We start from the raw sequence: 16,966 nt of genomic DNA, 5'->3' as shown, positions 1-16,966 counted from the left end.
CCCAAGCCCGTGACACCACCGCCTTCCCGAGAAGACCAGACCGCGTCTCTCACCTCATCGCCCGACCTGCGCCCTCCGGACCCGCTGCCTGCGCTTGCTTCCCGCCGCGTCTACCGCCCCCTCGCCTGCCCTGCAGAACTCCGGACCCGCTTCCGCACAAATAAAATCCCATCTCATATCCAGGTTGCTCTTGGGTTCCTTTTCTCTCTCCATTACGGTTCCTCAACCCGTGACAGAATAATCCGGCCAATACAATGGACCCAGCGACCCCGGATCCCCTCAAAGAAGCCCCATCTATCCAAGGTAGGCAGCTCGGCCGCCACGAAAAAATGTTTCACGAGCTTATGGAATCGGTCCAAAATCTACACCATAAGATCACGCACCTCTCCACCCAGGTCCTATCTCTCTCTCCCTCCACCCATCCTCCCGTAAACACTCCCCCGGTCCCTTCTGCTTCCGCAATGCCCGCTCTTGGCAGCAAGGAACCTTTTGTTCCTACTCCCGAGCCGTTTACCGGGGATCTAGGATCATGTAGTCAGTTTCTCCTGAATTCTTCGTTAGTTTTTGACTTACAACCGCTAAGCTACCCCTCTGATCGATCCAAAATAGCCTTTATGGTTAACCTGTTACGCGGAAGAGCCGCAAAATGGGCTACGGCGCTGTGGGAGGCGTCTTCGCCAGTGATGTCCTCTTATGCAGATTTTTGCCAGGAACTAAGGAGGGTTTTCGATCACCCAGTCAAAGGACGCGAAGCGACCCGCAGATTGCTAGCCCTTCGGCAGGGAACACAATCCGTAGCGGATTACTCCATCGAGTTTCGAATCCTGGCGAACGAGTGTGGATGGAACGAGCCCGCTCTGAGAGGTATTTTTGTGAATGGTTTGACCGAACGATTAAAGGATGAGCTGGCGGTCCGTGACGAGCCCACCTCCCTCGAGGAGTTGGTCTCACTATCCATAAAAATTGACAATCGGCTGAGAGTGAGAAGCGCAGAAAAATCGCGGAGGGGGGACGGAAAAGCCGTTCCGCCTGTCTATCATTCTGAGCCGTCATCACCCGGCCAATTTCTGCCCTCTGCTCGCCAGGAGGAGCCTATGCAACTGGGAAGGACTGGTCTGGACGCTCAGGAACGCCATAGACGTTTGACTAATCGCTTGTGTATTTATTGTGGAAACCCCGGACATTATCTTGCTGCCTGTCCATCTAGGCCAAAAGACGGGGCTTGCCAATGAAGGAGAGCACATTGGTGAGCCAAATTGCATCTCTTCCCCTCGCATGTCTGTTCCCTCCAGTATCTTATGGCAAAGCAAATCCTTCTCAATCCCTGTTTTAATCGACTCCGGAGCAGATGGCAACTTCATAGATCAAGCCCTGGCTAAACAGTTGGGGGTTTCTTGGGAACCCCTTACTTCCCCTCGAAGAGTGGTGGCCCTGGATGGACATCTCATTTCCTTGGTCTCCCAGCAAACTATACCATTTACACTCATCATCTCAGGTAACCACAGAGAAACCATTCAGCTGTACCTCATCAATTCACCCCATGTTCCCCTAGTGCTGGGGTTCCCCTGGCTCCAAAAACACAACCCCTCCATCGACTGGAGAAACTGCTCCATTACCAGCTGGAGTGTTTTTTGCCACTCGCAGTGCCTGTTGTCCGCTGACCCGGCTCCCTGATCTTCCCCTCCGGCTACGACTCCTCCGGATCTTTCCTCGGTGCCCTCCAACTATCATGACCTCTCCCGGGTGTTCAGTAAGGACCTCGCTCTCACCTTGCCTCCTCACCGCCCTTACGACTGCGCCATTGACCTTCTCCCTGGAGCTTCCCTCCCCACCAGCCGACTGTACAACATCTCCCGTCCAGAGAGGGATGCCATGGAGACGTACATTCGAGATTCCCTCGCCTCCGGTCTCATTCGGCCCTCTTCCTCACCCCTCGGGGCAGGATTCTTCTTCGTTAAGAAGAAAGATTCCTCACTCCGCCCCTGTATAGACTTCAAGGGCGTAAATGATATCACAGTTAAAAATAAGTCCTCGTTTCCACTCATCGATCCGTCATTTGAACCTCTCTGCGAGGCCCAGGTCTTCTCCAAACTGGATCTCAGAAACGCCTATCATTTGGTCCTTATTAAAGAGGGTGATGAGTGGAAAACGGCATTCAACACTCCCTTGGGTCATTTTGGCCTTTTGGCCTCACAAACGCCCCTGCGGTGTTCCAAGCCCTCATGAATGACATCCTGAGAGACATGTTGAACCGGTTTGTTTTTGTCTACCTAGATCAGGGGTGGGCAATTATTTTTTCCATGGGGCCACATAAGAAACATAAAATATTGTGGAGGGCCGGGCCAAAAGGCTGAACTCAATTCTGCATAATATTAATTGTATTTCTTTTTTAAAAAGCAGTAAATAGCACTGTTTTGACAAGCTGGCAAGAGTATATATTAAAGTTAAGCAATGAAACTAAATACCAAATAAACTGAAAAAATGAGGTTGCCTTACAAAAATGTATTCATTCAAATTTCTCAACACAATGGTAGACAAAATATTAACATTTTTTACTATTTGTGACTCATATTAGTAAACATATTCTGTCACATTCACTTCAAAACACATTTTGAGTTCCATATACTGTTGGATAGTTGTGTAAAGGTTCTGAGCATTTTAAAGACATCACAATATTGTCTTTTTGCACCAAACATTTAGCAAGATACAACATATTGACTGTCACTGAACTGTGATTTTGAGAAAAAGTGTCCCAGTTCATTGTTATCTGGTGCCTTACAGTAACATGCCTACATTTGTGGTCTAACTGCCTCATTTGGTGTTTCAATGTTCATTTTTCTTGTTCAGTGAGAGAAATCTAATCTCTGCTGGGCTTTAACAAGTGCATCAAAGTCAGGCTGAATGTCTGAAGTGGAGATGCGAAGCACAGCTGACAGATGATCATCAGTGAGAGAGGATCTGTCCCTGGATTTTGTAAACTTCATAATTGAAAATGTTTGTTCACAAATGTCGGTAGAGCCACAGAGAACAAACATCTTCTGAGCATGTCTCCTAATGTTTGGAAAGTTCTCCTCCTTGAGAGAAGAGTAGAAATCCAGCAGAGATCCTGACTTAAAGTGCTCTGCCAGTACTCCATCAGACTGCAGGTCAATGAGTTCCATCTGAACATCACTGGGTGCATCATCCACACTGAAGGTAAAGGGAGGGGAAATCATGTGGATTTCATCCTCCATTGTTCTTAGATCCTCAAATCGCCTTGCAAACTCACCATGCAATGCTCCTAACATGGATGAGTTACCTGCAGAGGTTATCAGCTGATGGTGTGACTTCTTTCAGGGTTTGCATGTGAGTGAGAGTGTTGCTCTCCAGTTGTCTTGAAAGAAACTGTATCTTTCTCATGAAAGCCTTCACCAAGGTGTGCATTTCATGTACAAAAAGGCCCTTGCCTTGCAGCTTGGTGTTCAGTTCATTCATCAGTGCAGTCACATCAACAGCAAATGCGAAATCTGCCATCCAGACCTCATCTGCAAACTCTGGGATGGCCTTGCCTTTTGTCTCACAAAACTCCTGGATTTCTGCTTTCAGATCCCAGACTCTTTTTAACACTTTGCCCAGGCTGAGCCATCTCACAGAAGTGTGGTAGCCAATGTCACTGTGCTCACTCTCATGCTCCTCCAGAAGTGTGACAAACTGTCTGTGATTCAGTGCCCGCGCCCTGATGAAGTTAACTATTTTTGTAACAACATCGATAACATGGTTAATTTTTAGCACTGATTTGCACAACACATGTTGGTGTAAAATACAATGTAAAAATACTAATTTCTGATCAGGGTCCATTTCAGTCACTTTATCCTGCATGCGTTTTAAAAGTCCGACATTTTTCCCGGTAAGATTTGGACAACCGTCCGTGGTGACACCTGCCAGTCTGTCCCATTTCAGTCCCAACGTGTCCATACAAGCATTTACCTATATATATTTATCTACAAATAATATCCAGAAACGCACTTACGCACCACTGACTGAGTGTTGGACGATATAGCTTCTCTTGAAAGGTCCAACTTGAAAATGTCCTTGCAAGTGTATCTGCAATTAAATCCATGCTTTTGCCTCCTTTGGCCATTGTGGTTTAAAAAAAGCAAGAATATATTTTAGATTTTCGAACGGCCGCCAATTATGACTTTCGGGTGTGTTGATTCGGCATCGCGCTGCCCCCTCACGAGTGAGTATCCAATCACAAAACGCGTTCATCACCCTCAGCATAAGGCCAGCGAGAAGGCTCACTGTAACCAACTTGTGATCTGATTGGCTATCACAACCGTCTAACAAATATGAAAGCTCATTGACTTTTACAGAAGAGATGCCCACAGAATTGCGTCTTAAGGCCTCAGAATGCATAATGCCCGCTCCCCGTATTGTGAAACCTGCCCAGCAACACGAGCGAGCGGAATTCCGATTGGATTCAAAACTCTCACCTAAAAATACAACGCTCAGCTATAATATGACATCAATGCAACGATTATGATCATTTTTATTTTTTTATTGATTATGTTTGGCCAGCCGAGAAGGCCTTGAAGGCCCACCACTGAGTTACTTAATAGCCTAAATTAAACTTTACTTTCATCAATAGAGTTAAAGTTATGCTTTATTGTAGGCGTTATGTAATTAATAGCGAAGGATTGTATTACGATTGCTGGCATTATTTTAAACACGGGACAGAAGGTCAATTATTTAATTTAGCAGGTTCATATTTACTGAATATGTTCAACATTGATGAAACAAAAAGCATTTATCAAATGAAAGTAGAAGTACAGTGCATCGATAAGATTGACTGGGATTGTAGTCATGGTGTCACGATCCGTCGGCTGCGTCTCCAGCGAGTGGGCGTGGCCCGGCGGCTCCGCTCCGGGAAGCGGCCACGAGCGAGACGCGCTCCCGATCGCCACAGCTGAGTGTCATTAGGACACCACTCAATGGACTACTTAAGCAGCCGGCGCGGACATACCCGCGTCGGATTATTATCCTGCGTTGCTCATGCTCTTGCTCATGCTCTTGTTCACAGTTTGTTCTGCTCGCGATTTGCTCTTGTTCTGTTGTTTGCGTTTTGATGTTTTGTTTATCACCAGCTACTTATCGGCTCGCTTTAAGTTTGTCGCCTCAATTGGATTTTGTCTTCAACCTTTCGTGGTAAGCATTGTTTCTCGGTCTCTTGCGTTGCAAGCGTTTTCTGTTGATTCGTTATCCTTTTCCTGGAGTGACTCGGTCTCCCAGCGTTTTGTGTTTCGCCTATCCGGCGGTTGTACTCATAGAACCCTTGCGGTTACTAAATTTATAGATATCTACCTCATAGTGATTGTTGTGTATTGCTTGACGGCCTCCAATAAACATCCTGTTAATCCCTACCTCCTGAGTCTGCGCTTAAGGGTCCACCTACCACCGCTTTCCAGCCTCGGCTGGGAAGCGGTCCTGACTCATGGTGTTTACTGATGCATCCATATGCTAAATTTATATCCATCCATCCATCCATTATCTATACCGCTTCTCCTCACTAGGGTCACGGGGGGTGCTGGAGCCTATCCCAGCTGTCTTCGGGCAGTAGGCGGGGGACACCCTGAACTGGTTGCCAGCCAATTGCAGGGCATAAATTTATATGACTTAGTTTAAATGCAAGACCTCAAAATTGCACACAGTATTTTCATGACCCACACTCTCATTCAGAACAAACAGATTCAGTCTGCTCAGATCAAACTGATGACAAACCAGATAGCACTTCATGGACAAATACGACAAAACACATTCTCCACATAGGCCATAGAAGATACAAACATCAAGTTGGGCCGGGGAGGACGTCACCGGGACGCTATCAAGAACACCAAAAACATAACAATTTGACCTGGGGAAAACATACACCACACAATCTGTACACCGACGAGATTACAGGGGAATGTGAGCAGGAGAGACGGAGAGACTGCCGCCTGCCTGAGAAGGTGAGCCTTGGACGTTTAACGTGGACGGGGGAGGGAGCAAGGACGACCGATTCAACCTACATGACCCTTGACATTGAAAACCTCCTATAAAATGTGAGGCTGGGCTGAGATCAGCGCGACATTTTCCGATTGTGCTCGTCCGAGTACAGTTTCTCGTCAGATTAAGAAAAAGCCGCTCAGATATCTGTCTTTGTACTATTTCCTGAACTCCAGAAATCGAAGAAACTGAAATATCGCAACTATAATCAGCTGTTGTTGAGTCTTTATTTGACCCTTTTCTTTTTGAGTACAAAAAACGAACACGCATTGGAGTACCGTATTTTTACGGCCAAAAGACGCGCCATACCAAAGGGCGCAGTCCCAGGTGAGGGTGCTATTTCTGTATTTGATACATAGATAGAACGCTCGGTATCATTGGCCGCAAACAGAACCAAGCAACCAAGCAGTCGCGCTTGCTGCTCAGTTGCGCTCCCGTGTTTTTAAAATGGCAGCGGGAGTTCTGTGGTATTTTATTTTAGCTTTTAACAACGTGCTGAAGTTGTCCTTATCCAAAAATGCACCAAGTCCTTGTCTTCTGTATCCACTATTCTCCACCAAACACGAGAGTCATTATCAGTCTGCCGCGCCGTCTCGCTGCCGCGTAGCCCCTCAGATGGGATGCGGACACAATGCCGGTGTGAGCAAATCACGAATCAACAAACAATGTGACGTCACGGTGTTACATCAAAACTAAAACTATCACCCCAAATCAACTGAATAGCGCAATAGTGTAGGCCCAGCAAAATTCTGCCTCCCAGCCTACCATACAATACCTTAGCTAACATGCATGCACACTAAAACAGAAGATAGCATGGCTAGCGTGGCTAGCTGTTTTTAAAAAGGCAACAGGAGCAAAACTGAGTTTGGTTGTATTTTATTGAACTATTTAACAATGTACTCACATTACTATTAATTAGTCATCATCCAAAAATCCATCAAAATCATCTTCTGTATCAGAAATAAACAGCTGGGCAAATTCTCCCACAAACACGCCAGGTTCCCTCTTGTCATTGTCAGATTCCCGTGTCGCTGCTGTGTGCGGCTCCTCAAGAAGCCGGCCTTTGCGAAAGCTCTAACGACAGAGCAAGCAGCCACGTTTGCCCATACAGGGGCACTGGATCCTGCTTTGCACTGGGGGCGTGCCTTTGCATTGTCATTCACGCCCATCTCCTCTCTCACATCCGCCTATTGTCGTTCACGCCCATCTATGGTATGAGTGAATGTTTAAGGGACGGGCCACAGGAAAGAAACCTGATTGAGGGCACCGGCAAGCCCTAACGGCACGCAGGATGCAATGGGCGGACAGGTCTGATCAACCTGGATCCCTATTGCACTCCCAAAGTGCTGATTTTCAAATTGTTACTGGAGAAAGATTGGACTAATCAAATTCAAGCATCAAGTGAATGATTGATTGACATTACTACACATAATTTATGCAAAACTGACATTTTCAGAAGGGAGGTAATTGACCCCTTCTCGCTTGCAAGTGCCGCTCCTCCAGTTCTCTCCACAGGTTTGAGGTGACATGTGACCTGTGTGACCAGAAGGCCGTAGAACGCTTCAAATAGGGTCTCATCACGCCCATCCCGGAGGTTCTCCTCAACAAGGAGGGTGATATTGATAAGTAGTGATGGGTCCAGCGACACAGAGGCGTCGATGCGCGCGCCGAGCTTCCAGGGCAAACCCCGTGTCGGTGCGCGTACCGCTTTAAGAAAGTCACGTGACCATTACCAGAATCGTGTCGACACAGCGGTCGCGCGCCAAACTGTGTTCATAAGGAAGCGCATCTGTCAACAGGATGGACGCTCAAAACAAGCATCGAGTTATTGGCACGTTACTTTGCATTAAATATCCGCAAGATGGAAGACGTCACTGTTGATGCGCACTCAGAGGTGCAGCGCTATATGTCAGCAGGACACGTTGCACGTACGGAAGACTCGCTCTTATACTGGAAGTCCATGGAGGCAACGTTCCCTCACCTATTTATATTAGCCACACAGGCGTTGTGCACACCGGCCTCTTCAGTGCCTTGTGAGAGGATTTTCTCAAAGGCGGGGGAAATTGCCTCAAAAAAAGAAATAGACTGAATAACAAAACGCTGGAGAAACTAATTTCTTTTGAATAAAAATCTTTAATTACAATGGGTCCATTGTCATTCACAACACTTTTACTTGGGCATTCAGACAGATGTTCTCTTAATTTATCAACTGCGTCTCGAATATCAAAGATTTTTTGATGAAATTGCGTGTATGTAAAAATAATGTGAAAGAAAATGCCTAATCAGAATCAGAAATCCCTTTGTCATTGTACTCAAGTGTGCAACGAGATTAGAGAGCTCCCCTCTCCAGTGCAATACAACAATAATTCAGTTAAATATATAAATTAGATAAGAGAATAATTAGTGCGATGGAAAGTAATACGAAATAGGATAGATAAAAACACATCACGTCGCTAATCAATGGAATTGGATAAAATTAGTTTGACAGATCAGTGTCAGATGACCCTGTCAAATGTTTCCTGCAAGTCCACCAGGTGTCAGTATTCAGCAACACAGTGTCAACACAGTGTCAATACATTGTGTCACTGTGTCGAAACGATACAGGATGTCTCATCTACCCATCACTAGTATCTATAATTATCGTCGCCAGAAGACGAGAACGAAAAGCGCTGGTGGAGAGAACTCACACCAGGAAAATCAAAACGAGGAACAGAAAAAGCTTGCAACCCAAGAAAACCGAAAACGACGGAGTCCTTCCACAAAAGGGTAAGGTTAGATCCAATGCACGAAGCGAGAACAGAAAGCGAGCCGAAACGTAGCTGAAACATAGAACACATCAAAAACTTACAAAGACCATACACGGGGAAACTTGGGCGAAGACTGTAGCGAAGGCACATGGGCACGAGCAAATTCGGTCAATAATCCGACGCGAGTGTGTCCGCGTCGATGGCTTAAATAGTCCGTGACTCATTAACTTCATTGGTCGCAGCTGTGTGGCTCGTGAACGCTTCTCGCTCGCGGCCGAGTCCCAAAGAAGCGCGCCGTCGGGCACGCCCACTCAGCTGCAACAAATACACATGGATCGTGACAATGACACATCGGCTGGACAAATAATATCCAGAAACACACTTACGCACCACTGAGTGAGTGTTGGACGATATAGCTTCTCTTGAAAGGTCCGACTTGAAAATGTCCTTGCAAGTGGATCTGCAATTAAATCCACACTTTTCCCTCCTTCGGCTATTGTGGTTTAAAAAAAGCAAGAATATATTTTAGATTTTCGAACGGTCGCCAATTACGACTTTTGGGTGTGTTCATTCGGCATAGCGCCGCCCCCTCACGAGTGAGTATCCAATCACAAAACGCGTTCATCACCCTCAGCATAAGGTCAGCGAGAAGGCTCACTGTAACCAACTCGTGATCTGATTGGTTTTCGCAACTGTCTAACAAATATGAAAGCTCATTGACTTTGACAGAAGAGATGCCCGCACTGTAAATTATGGCAACGAGGCTCTTGTCTTATAACGCGTTTTAATGGCGTTACCACTCACCACAACTCCCCACTTGCATGAACAATCTCGCGAGACCCCCTGCGAGACAATTGTGACACTCAGTTACCGTAAAGGTGCAACAACGTCGCAAATGCAAATTTAGTACCATTACATGACATCTCCCCTCTTTTGTGTTATTTTCAATAACATCAAAACAAGCATTTATTTCTCCAACTGGGCTGCAACATGCAAAAAAAAAAATAAAGATGCCTCTCAGAAATCAAGTTAACCTGAAATATGCAACAATCAAACAAATCCCAACAGCATGAGCAATTTTTCATTTTCATTTTTTCCATTTTTATTCCCCCCCCCCCAAAGACCATGAGTCTCAGTCTCACAGGTCAAGCCTGTCGACTGGTTTTCACACTCGTCCAGAACGGGTCAACACCCGAGTAGGTGGGGAAGTCGAGGATGTCGACTCGCTCCGGCATACAGAAACGTTGTCGTCTATGCCGGTGTTGACAGGGTGGATGTCCGTCAGCTTGTAGTCTTCGGACGCTGCTGGGACTGACTGGGGAACTGGCCCAGGTTTGAGGTGACGGCGGTTCCGCCTCAGTTCTGCTCCTTGTGGTGTCCGGATGATGAAGGACCTAGGTGTTGTACACTCGCATGAAACCACAGCTGGCAAACACTATGACTTCTCATGATCCAATTTGGAAAACACTTGGTCACCTGGATGTAAAGAAGGCAAAGTTCTGGCTCCATGGCGACGGTTGAAGTAGTGAGTCTGTTTAGCCTTTTCCTTCTTATCTGTCTCCTCCACATCTGTCCTGCTGGGCCACTTAGGTTTGAGGTTCTCCTCCAGTGTTGGAAGTGTTGTTCTAATTTTTCTCCCCATCAACAGCTCAGCTGGGCTGTAGCCTGTCGTGGAACAAGGAGTAGCTCGATGACACATGAGCTCCATGACAGGGTCCTCCTGCTTCAGGATCCTCTTAGCTGTCTGCACTGCTCTTTCTGCATGTCCATTTCCTTTTGGATGATGAGGGCTGGACGTGTAGTGTTGGAAGTCAAGCTGTTTAGCGAACTCCTTGAATTCAGCACTTGTAAACTTTTTATTAATTGTGCACTCGTTGTAGATGGCAGGTGTAATATTTCAATAAACCTTGAGTAGTAATCCGAGATTACAAGGTAGTTATGTTGTTTAAATTCACAGATGTCCATGGCTACTCTCTTCCAAGGTCGCTCCGGAAGCGGTGTGGATAGGAGTGGCTCCTTTTGTTGAGTTCTTCTCCTTTCGTAGCACACTTGACATGATGCCACGAGCTTGCATATTTCTGATGAAAGTCCGGGCCACCACACGGATGAACCCGCTCTCTGTCTACATTTGATGAGGCCTTGATGTCCCTCATGAACTTTCTGAAGTACTTCCCCTCTCATTGATCGTGGCACAACAATCCTACATCCTCTCAGAATTAGGCCATCGTGCACTGACATATGCTCTAGCAACTACTGGCACTTTACTGATGTGCTCAGGCCATCCTCTCTCTATTAGTCCTGCAACACATTGAAGTTCGGGGTCAGCGGCTGTCGCTACCCTAATTTCCTCCAACTTGCCTGTAGATGCCGGGATCCCTTCCACCACACTAGCCACATAACAGGCCACATCGCTATGCGTTTCGTTTACAGTGTTTGCGTTAGGTAGCCGGCTGCGTGACAGCGCGTCCGCAACAATCAGGGTTTTCCCAGGAGCATATTCTGCGATAGGGTTTGTTGGAATTTATCTTTATATCAATGTTAGAATTTAACTTTAACCCAATGTAAACTCAAATTAGTAATCTGACTCCAATTTGCGACCTTCCCCAACACTCACTCATCCAACAATATGCGCGCTCGTTCTGCAATAGAAAGGTATCAGGAAGCCGGCATTTTCACACACGAAGTGGATTTATTCCCAATACAGATTTCCTACATGGCACCTAGATCTCGGATCCCTCTCAATACAAGTCTACACCTCTCTTGCCACCAGCGAATGTGTTCTACCCCCGAGTTGCCCAGTACTGATTCATACTATACAACATGCAAAATGGCACAGACAAAGGCATCCTGGCATGATTCTATTGGCTATGTGTATTGCAGTTAACTTTAGCTCGCTCTCATTGGTCTTTCTCCTCCCGCCGAATCCCGTGGCTCCTCCTGCGTGCGATCCCCCGATGGCCGCTCCTTCCCGGAGTCATCTCGTCTCGCTCAGCGCCTTCTGCTTCTAAAACATTCCATTCTTGCACAACCCCCGCAACCAGTTTCGCGCCACCAGTCACACTCTCAGCATTTTACAATATCACATTTTCATACATTGGATGCACCAACATCTAATGAACTATGTTAAGCTCAAACTCTTATATTCCTTTAATAGTCAAAAGTATGAAATCCTTTAAGTGTAACTGAAGTTTAGACCATGCTAATGACCAGACACTCAGAGGAATGCAGGAAGATTAGATCACAGCTGCACCACAGGAGGTGTGAACGAGACCCCTCTGAAACAATGGACTTCCATGCCAGGATCACAAAAGTGGCTCCGAGCAGTCTAACCTTTGTTCAGTTTTAAATTGACTGCCATTTACATTATCCTTTAATCCCTCTCATGACCTCAGACATCTGAGGTCATCACTTGAACACCTTATTTCATTGCTGCACACGAGCTCGACATCACTTGCCATAAAACTAAAACACAAACAATTAGTAAAAGAATAAGAATCAGTAGAAAATTTCCTTCCCTCCTTATGGCCTCAGGTCCCCGAGGCCATCTTTCCATACTCACATCCTGGACTCCCGGAGGGCCACGGCTACCTCCGCCTCCTGGGGGTCCTTTTGAGGGATCATCATGTACTGACCACCCGGAGGGAGTGGCCCCAACGTGCGTTCTATTGTCTTAACAGTTAATGATCTGATACATGGAATACAGCAACATCCGCATAACACCATAATAGCGGCAAACACAGCGATAGAAATCAGTACTGATGCAATCAGGCTTTTATATTTACCAAAGATGTTGAACCAGTCAGAATACCAACTGGTGTCCACACCTGAGTGCTCCTTCATTTTGTTACTTAGCGTGCGCAGACCCTCCAATGCCTTGGTAAGGCGACCGTCAGGAGATGTATTGTTGGGAATCAGAGTACAACACTGATCCCCAAAAATACCACACACCCCTCCTCTTTCGGCTAACACCATATCTAGGCTTATTCTGTTCTGGAATGCCATAAGAGACGTGGCAGCCAATTGCTCATGCACTGCCTGGAGTGCTGAGGTGGTAAAATTCGCCAATCGTTGGACATTATAGTGGACATAATTAATCCGGTCCACATTTTTGTTTACTGTAACGAACAGGAAAAGACTCTCCCATCCTGCTGCAATTTGATCCACCAATTTATACTCGTCAGGGATCCCTCTTGGAACTCCAATTGCATCTATATACGTGGGATCTCCTGCATTCAACCATTCTTGCATGTCCCTTCTCTTCCTGTTAAGGAAGGGGATTCTTCCCCATTGTCCAACACCTTCCCACTCCATTTTGGCCAGATCTAAGGCTGTCACACTAACTGGCATGATCAGCGTTACCAGGGCGCACTTACCTGAGGCATTGGTGGGAAGCCTATCGTACAGCACTTTCTCTCCACACCACAGCCAAACATCATCACGAGCGAGAGGGATTCCTACTGGCAAAGACACATTTTCATTACACCATGACTCCTGGATATTTCCAATCCCAGGACCCGTCCCATTTAACTTTTAGGCAGGTGAACTTTTGTTTTGCAACTTGGGTGTCAAAAATAGGCTTTCTTTTTTATTCCCACATCATTCCATGGGTGTGTCCAATTAAAATTGTCACCCAAGTGTTCACCTGTGTCGGTTGTTTACATTTCAGATTTAGCAGTAGTTGTTGTGTCTATGTCAGCGTCTTACCATCATCTCGCTCTGCTCCATACCATACCATTCCATTACATGCTCCTTTCGCTCCATCACTTCTGTCATCCCGCATCCTATGTTCAAACGCAAACATCGTCCACACAAAGCACACGCCAGCAGGTAAAATAGTCAATAAGTTAAACATTTGCATCGTCATCGTCTTTGTTCAGACTCGAAAGTGTCTGACTTTGATCCAATTCATGCCATCTACACATTCCCTCTCTTGACCTGCCCGTCCGGGCGGTCAACCTCTAAGCTCAACCATGGCGGGCACAAATACTGGGGCCGGGCGCAACTGTGAGCTATGGTACCACTTTTGTCCTGTAGTTCCCAATTGGATGGCGTGTCAGGTTCCAGCCAGAACTCTAAACTGTCCTTATCAGCGAGAATGAGTCCACCTCCGGGAAAGCACCCGGAGGTTGATGTACGGAGTGATGTCCGACTCCAGTGATGCTGAGTTCACTGAGTTCAAATATCTAACTGTGTTCCGAGATTACAAATTAAGCCTCGAGCTCACGCTCCAATTTTGACTGTTAATTGACAAATTTTAAAGCAACACAAATGAAATAGTAACCATTTATGCTTAAAATAAAAAATCCCAAAACTATAATAACGCAGATACCGAATTAAACCTCTATTTTATCTTTTTTTTTTTTTTTATGGGAAGAAAAGGTGCTCTACAAGACATAGACAGCTCCAAGACCGCTGCAGTCTTCACCTCCTATTGTCTCATGATTGGCTCAATCCACCTACAGGCTGTGCCCACACTGATTCTGTCAACTGGGGGAGGGGGTAGAGACAGTAAAAACAATCGCGGAGCTGTGGAGCCGAGCCCCAAATCAGTCGGGCCCTGGGTCCACAACACCTCTAGCAGAGACACACACAGAACTACCATTTCCGAGCGACCCTTCCCTGGAAATTTTGAAATTTAGTAATGTCCCCAAAACCAAAGAATTTGTAGTCGGTGCTGAAATATGATCTCCCGATTGTGCAACAACTATGGGGTCTAGATCTCTAGTATGATGACGCTCATCAATATTCAATGCGATTTGTGGCTCGGCGAAAGTAAACAATTCATACCATTTCCGCTGTCCAGGGACAAGGCACGCGTGCGAGGCAACGCCAGTAGACATAACAAATATATAATTCTAACGCAAGATGCACTCATGACTAAATTTGGATGAGTGCATTTTTGATAAATCAAATCATGTTTGTGATCACATGTACAATGTGATATGTCAATTGGTGAATTGAAAGGGTGGCGGTTGCTAAACCACTCAGACCAGAGCAAGAACAGGGCATACCCACCGCGGGAGGATGGGAACCAGGTTTCAGAGCTGCCCTCAAATGTTTCAGTTCAGTTTAGCCACTGGGAAGGAAGAGAGCACGACATATGCTCCCTCCGACGGATGTGCAGAGTCAAGTTCAGTCCCATCCGGGAATGCCACTCGAATTCCAGTGTTCGTTCAGTCAATGGCAGTGACTCAGGCACTCTTGAGAGTCCACATGGCTCAGTGGGGGTTGCGGAAGGAGCTCATAGCTCGCCCCAATATCCAGCACCATCGAAAACTTGTCCATCCACCGTCCCCGGACTGCTAGGACCTGCTAGTCCTCGAATGCTGAAGCTCCGCTGCCCCCTGTCATGGAATGGGGTACGAGCGGGTTTGTGTCAAGTGCGTTGGGAGTGGGTAACGGTGGCGCCCCCTGCGCTGGTGGAGCTCTTTGTGACAGATATGGCACCGGAGGATGGCACATTCCAGAAAGTGGCTCGGCATGGACAGCTCATCACCCAGTGACCCCACACCCCGCAGCCAGAGCACACCCCACTCACAACCCCCGTCTGTAATCACCCATACCTCTTTTACTGCAATCCCAACCTCGTTGACTGGCCTGCTATGGACAGCAGCCAGTCTGCTGTGGCGCTGCGTCACCCGAACCTTGCCCAGAAGCAGCAGAAGTGGAAGGAGCAGCTACCTCCTTTTTTCTTATCTCTCTTGGCCTTCTAAACCTGCAAGTACAACAATTTTAGTCACGCTCCTTAATCCAATCCCATATATTCCTTTTCTGATGTCGTGCAAAGTGTGTTCTACTTAGGCCGATTAGCATTATTTCATTCATGGACTATTTCGCCTGATGTCTGCCACTGGAAGGTGCACGCCCTTGTGGACGGCCAACTGGAACAGCTGTGTAATGTCGACATTATTGGATGGGTCACTGCCGGAAGTCTCACTCCATTCATGTCTCGCCCTGGCCACATAGACCAGGCCTGTCTCCCTTTTCCCCACCTGAAAGACACAGCAACATCGACCCCAACGGGCCAGAAATATCTGATGCACGGCACAGCCAATCTCACCTGAGGTGTCCCCATTTAGCTGGTGACCATCATGCTGGTCAGCAGATCTGGCCTCGGCCTCAAGTGAGGACAGTTCCTCTTAAATAAATTTTGTCCCGCTTGTAACTCTGTATAAACCTCTTAGTCTGGTGTCTCCTTTGTAGGAGATTTCAACCAACGTGACCTTTTTACAACGTGTCAAATAAACCAATGTTGACCTTTCTGCTATCTTTACAGCTGTGAGAGCTGTTACTAACGCCTCCTTCCCCCTTGGGTAATTACAAATGTCTTATCTTCAAACTTCCTACAAGCACCCAGTATCCTGGCTTCACTCATTTTGTGCCCCTGCTGGGAGACAGAAAGATCCTTGTCACTCTAAATTTGCGCCTGTCTTTTGTTTTCCTAACACTTTTCACATATGGTCAACTAAAGTTGCTTCAACATCTATTTCCCATTTGTTCTTAAATTTGAGGTATTCTATAAGTTCTTCCAAACAGTGTTTTACAATGTCTTAGTCCTAAATACAATGAACTACGTTACAATGGAAAATATCAGAATAACATTCATACATCCAACATGAGACACGTGCTTGAGACCACTTCAGGGTCATTTTTGTCTGAAATATCTCCTCTACAACAACTTACCCTTGCGTTAAGTGAGTAATTTTCCATAAAAACAGTGCCACTAATTCGACATTAACTTCAAGTATCACTGCTGTGGTGCTGTATTATATGGAAAAGTCTAAACAATCCAAGAAAATTTTGCCCTATCCTGGACTGGGTGTGTGTTATCTAGTCGCGCATCCAATGTGAATATATCTTATATCTCCCTCCTTGTTGAGGAGAACCTCTGGGATGGTAGTGGTGAGGCGCTATTTGAAGCATTCTCTGGCCTTCTGGTCACACTGGTCACATGTCACCTCAAACCTGTGGACAGAACTGGACGAGTGGCACTTGCCAGTGAGAATGAGAAGGGGTAAATTATCTTCCTTCCAAAACTTTCAGTTTTGCATAAATTTTGTGTAATAACGTCAATCAATCATTCACTTGATGCTTGAATTTAATTACTCCAATCTTTCTCCAAAAACAATTTCAAAATCAATACTCGGGAGTGCAATAGGGATTCAGGTTGATCAGGCCTGTCCACCCATCGCATCCTA

At 46.3% G+C, this 16,966-nt stretch overlaps 1 protein-coding gene across 1 annotated transcript; it reads right to left on the bottom strand.

Moving 5' to 3' along the window:
• Positions 1-2,843: 2,843 nt before the first annotated feature.
• LOC148341757 (general transcription factor II-I repeat domain-containing protein 2B-like) lies at positions 2,844-3,961 on the bottom strand. The gene is made up of 3 exons (XM_088287944.1): positions 3,299-3,961; positions 3,005-3,189; positions 2,844-2,929 (listed from the first exon to the last, which is right to left on the bottom strand). The coding sequence occupies exons 1-3, from the start codon at positions 3,952-3,954 to the stop codon at positions 2,844-2,846; spliced, it is 927 nt and encodes a 308-aa protein (XP_088144070.1). The 5' UTR covers positions 3,955-3,961.
• Positions 3,962-16,966: the final 13,005 nt, after the last annotated feature.

This window comes from Idiotropiscis lumnitzeri, chromosome 2 (assembly GCF_059441095.1).
Source record: "Idiotropiscis lumnitzeri isolate Australia: NSW breed Sydney's pygmy pipehorse chromosome 2, RoL_Ilum_1.0, whole genome shotgun sequence".
NCBI lineage: Eukaryota > Metazoa > Chordata > Actinopteri > Syngnathiformes > Syngnathidae > Idiotropiscis > Idiotropiscis lumnitzeri.
The sequence above is the reverse complement of the archived record's forward strand: the minus strand, read 5'-3'. Positions and strand labels throughout refer to the sequence as shown.

Excerpts from the sequence above, each read along its gene's own strand:
- LOC148341757 (XM_088287944.1), bottom strand. The coding sequence starts at position 3,954 with ATGGACACGTTGGGACTGAAATGGGACAGACTGGCAGGTGTCACCACG. Across the intron at positions 3,190-3,298 it reads TCAGCTGATAACCTCTGCAG|TGTGGATGATGCACCCAGTG; the intron begins GTAACTCATCCA and ends CTTTACCTTCAG. Across the intron at positions 2,930-3,004 it reads CTGTGGCTCTACCGACATTT|CTGTGCTTCGCATCTCCACT; the intron begins GTGAACAAACAT and ends ATCATCTGTCAG.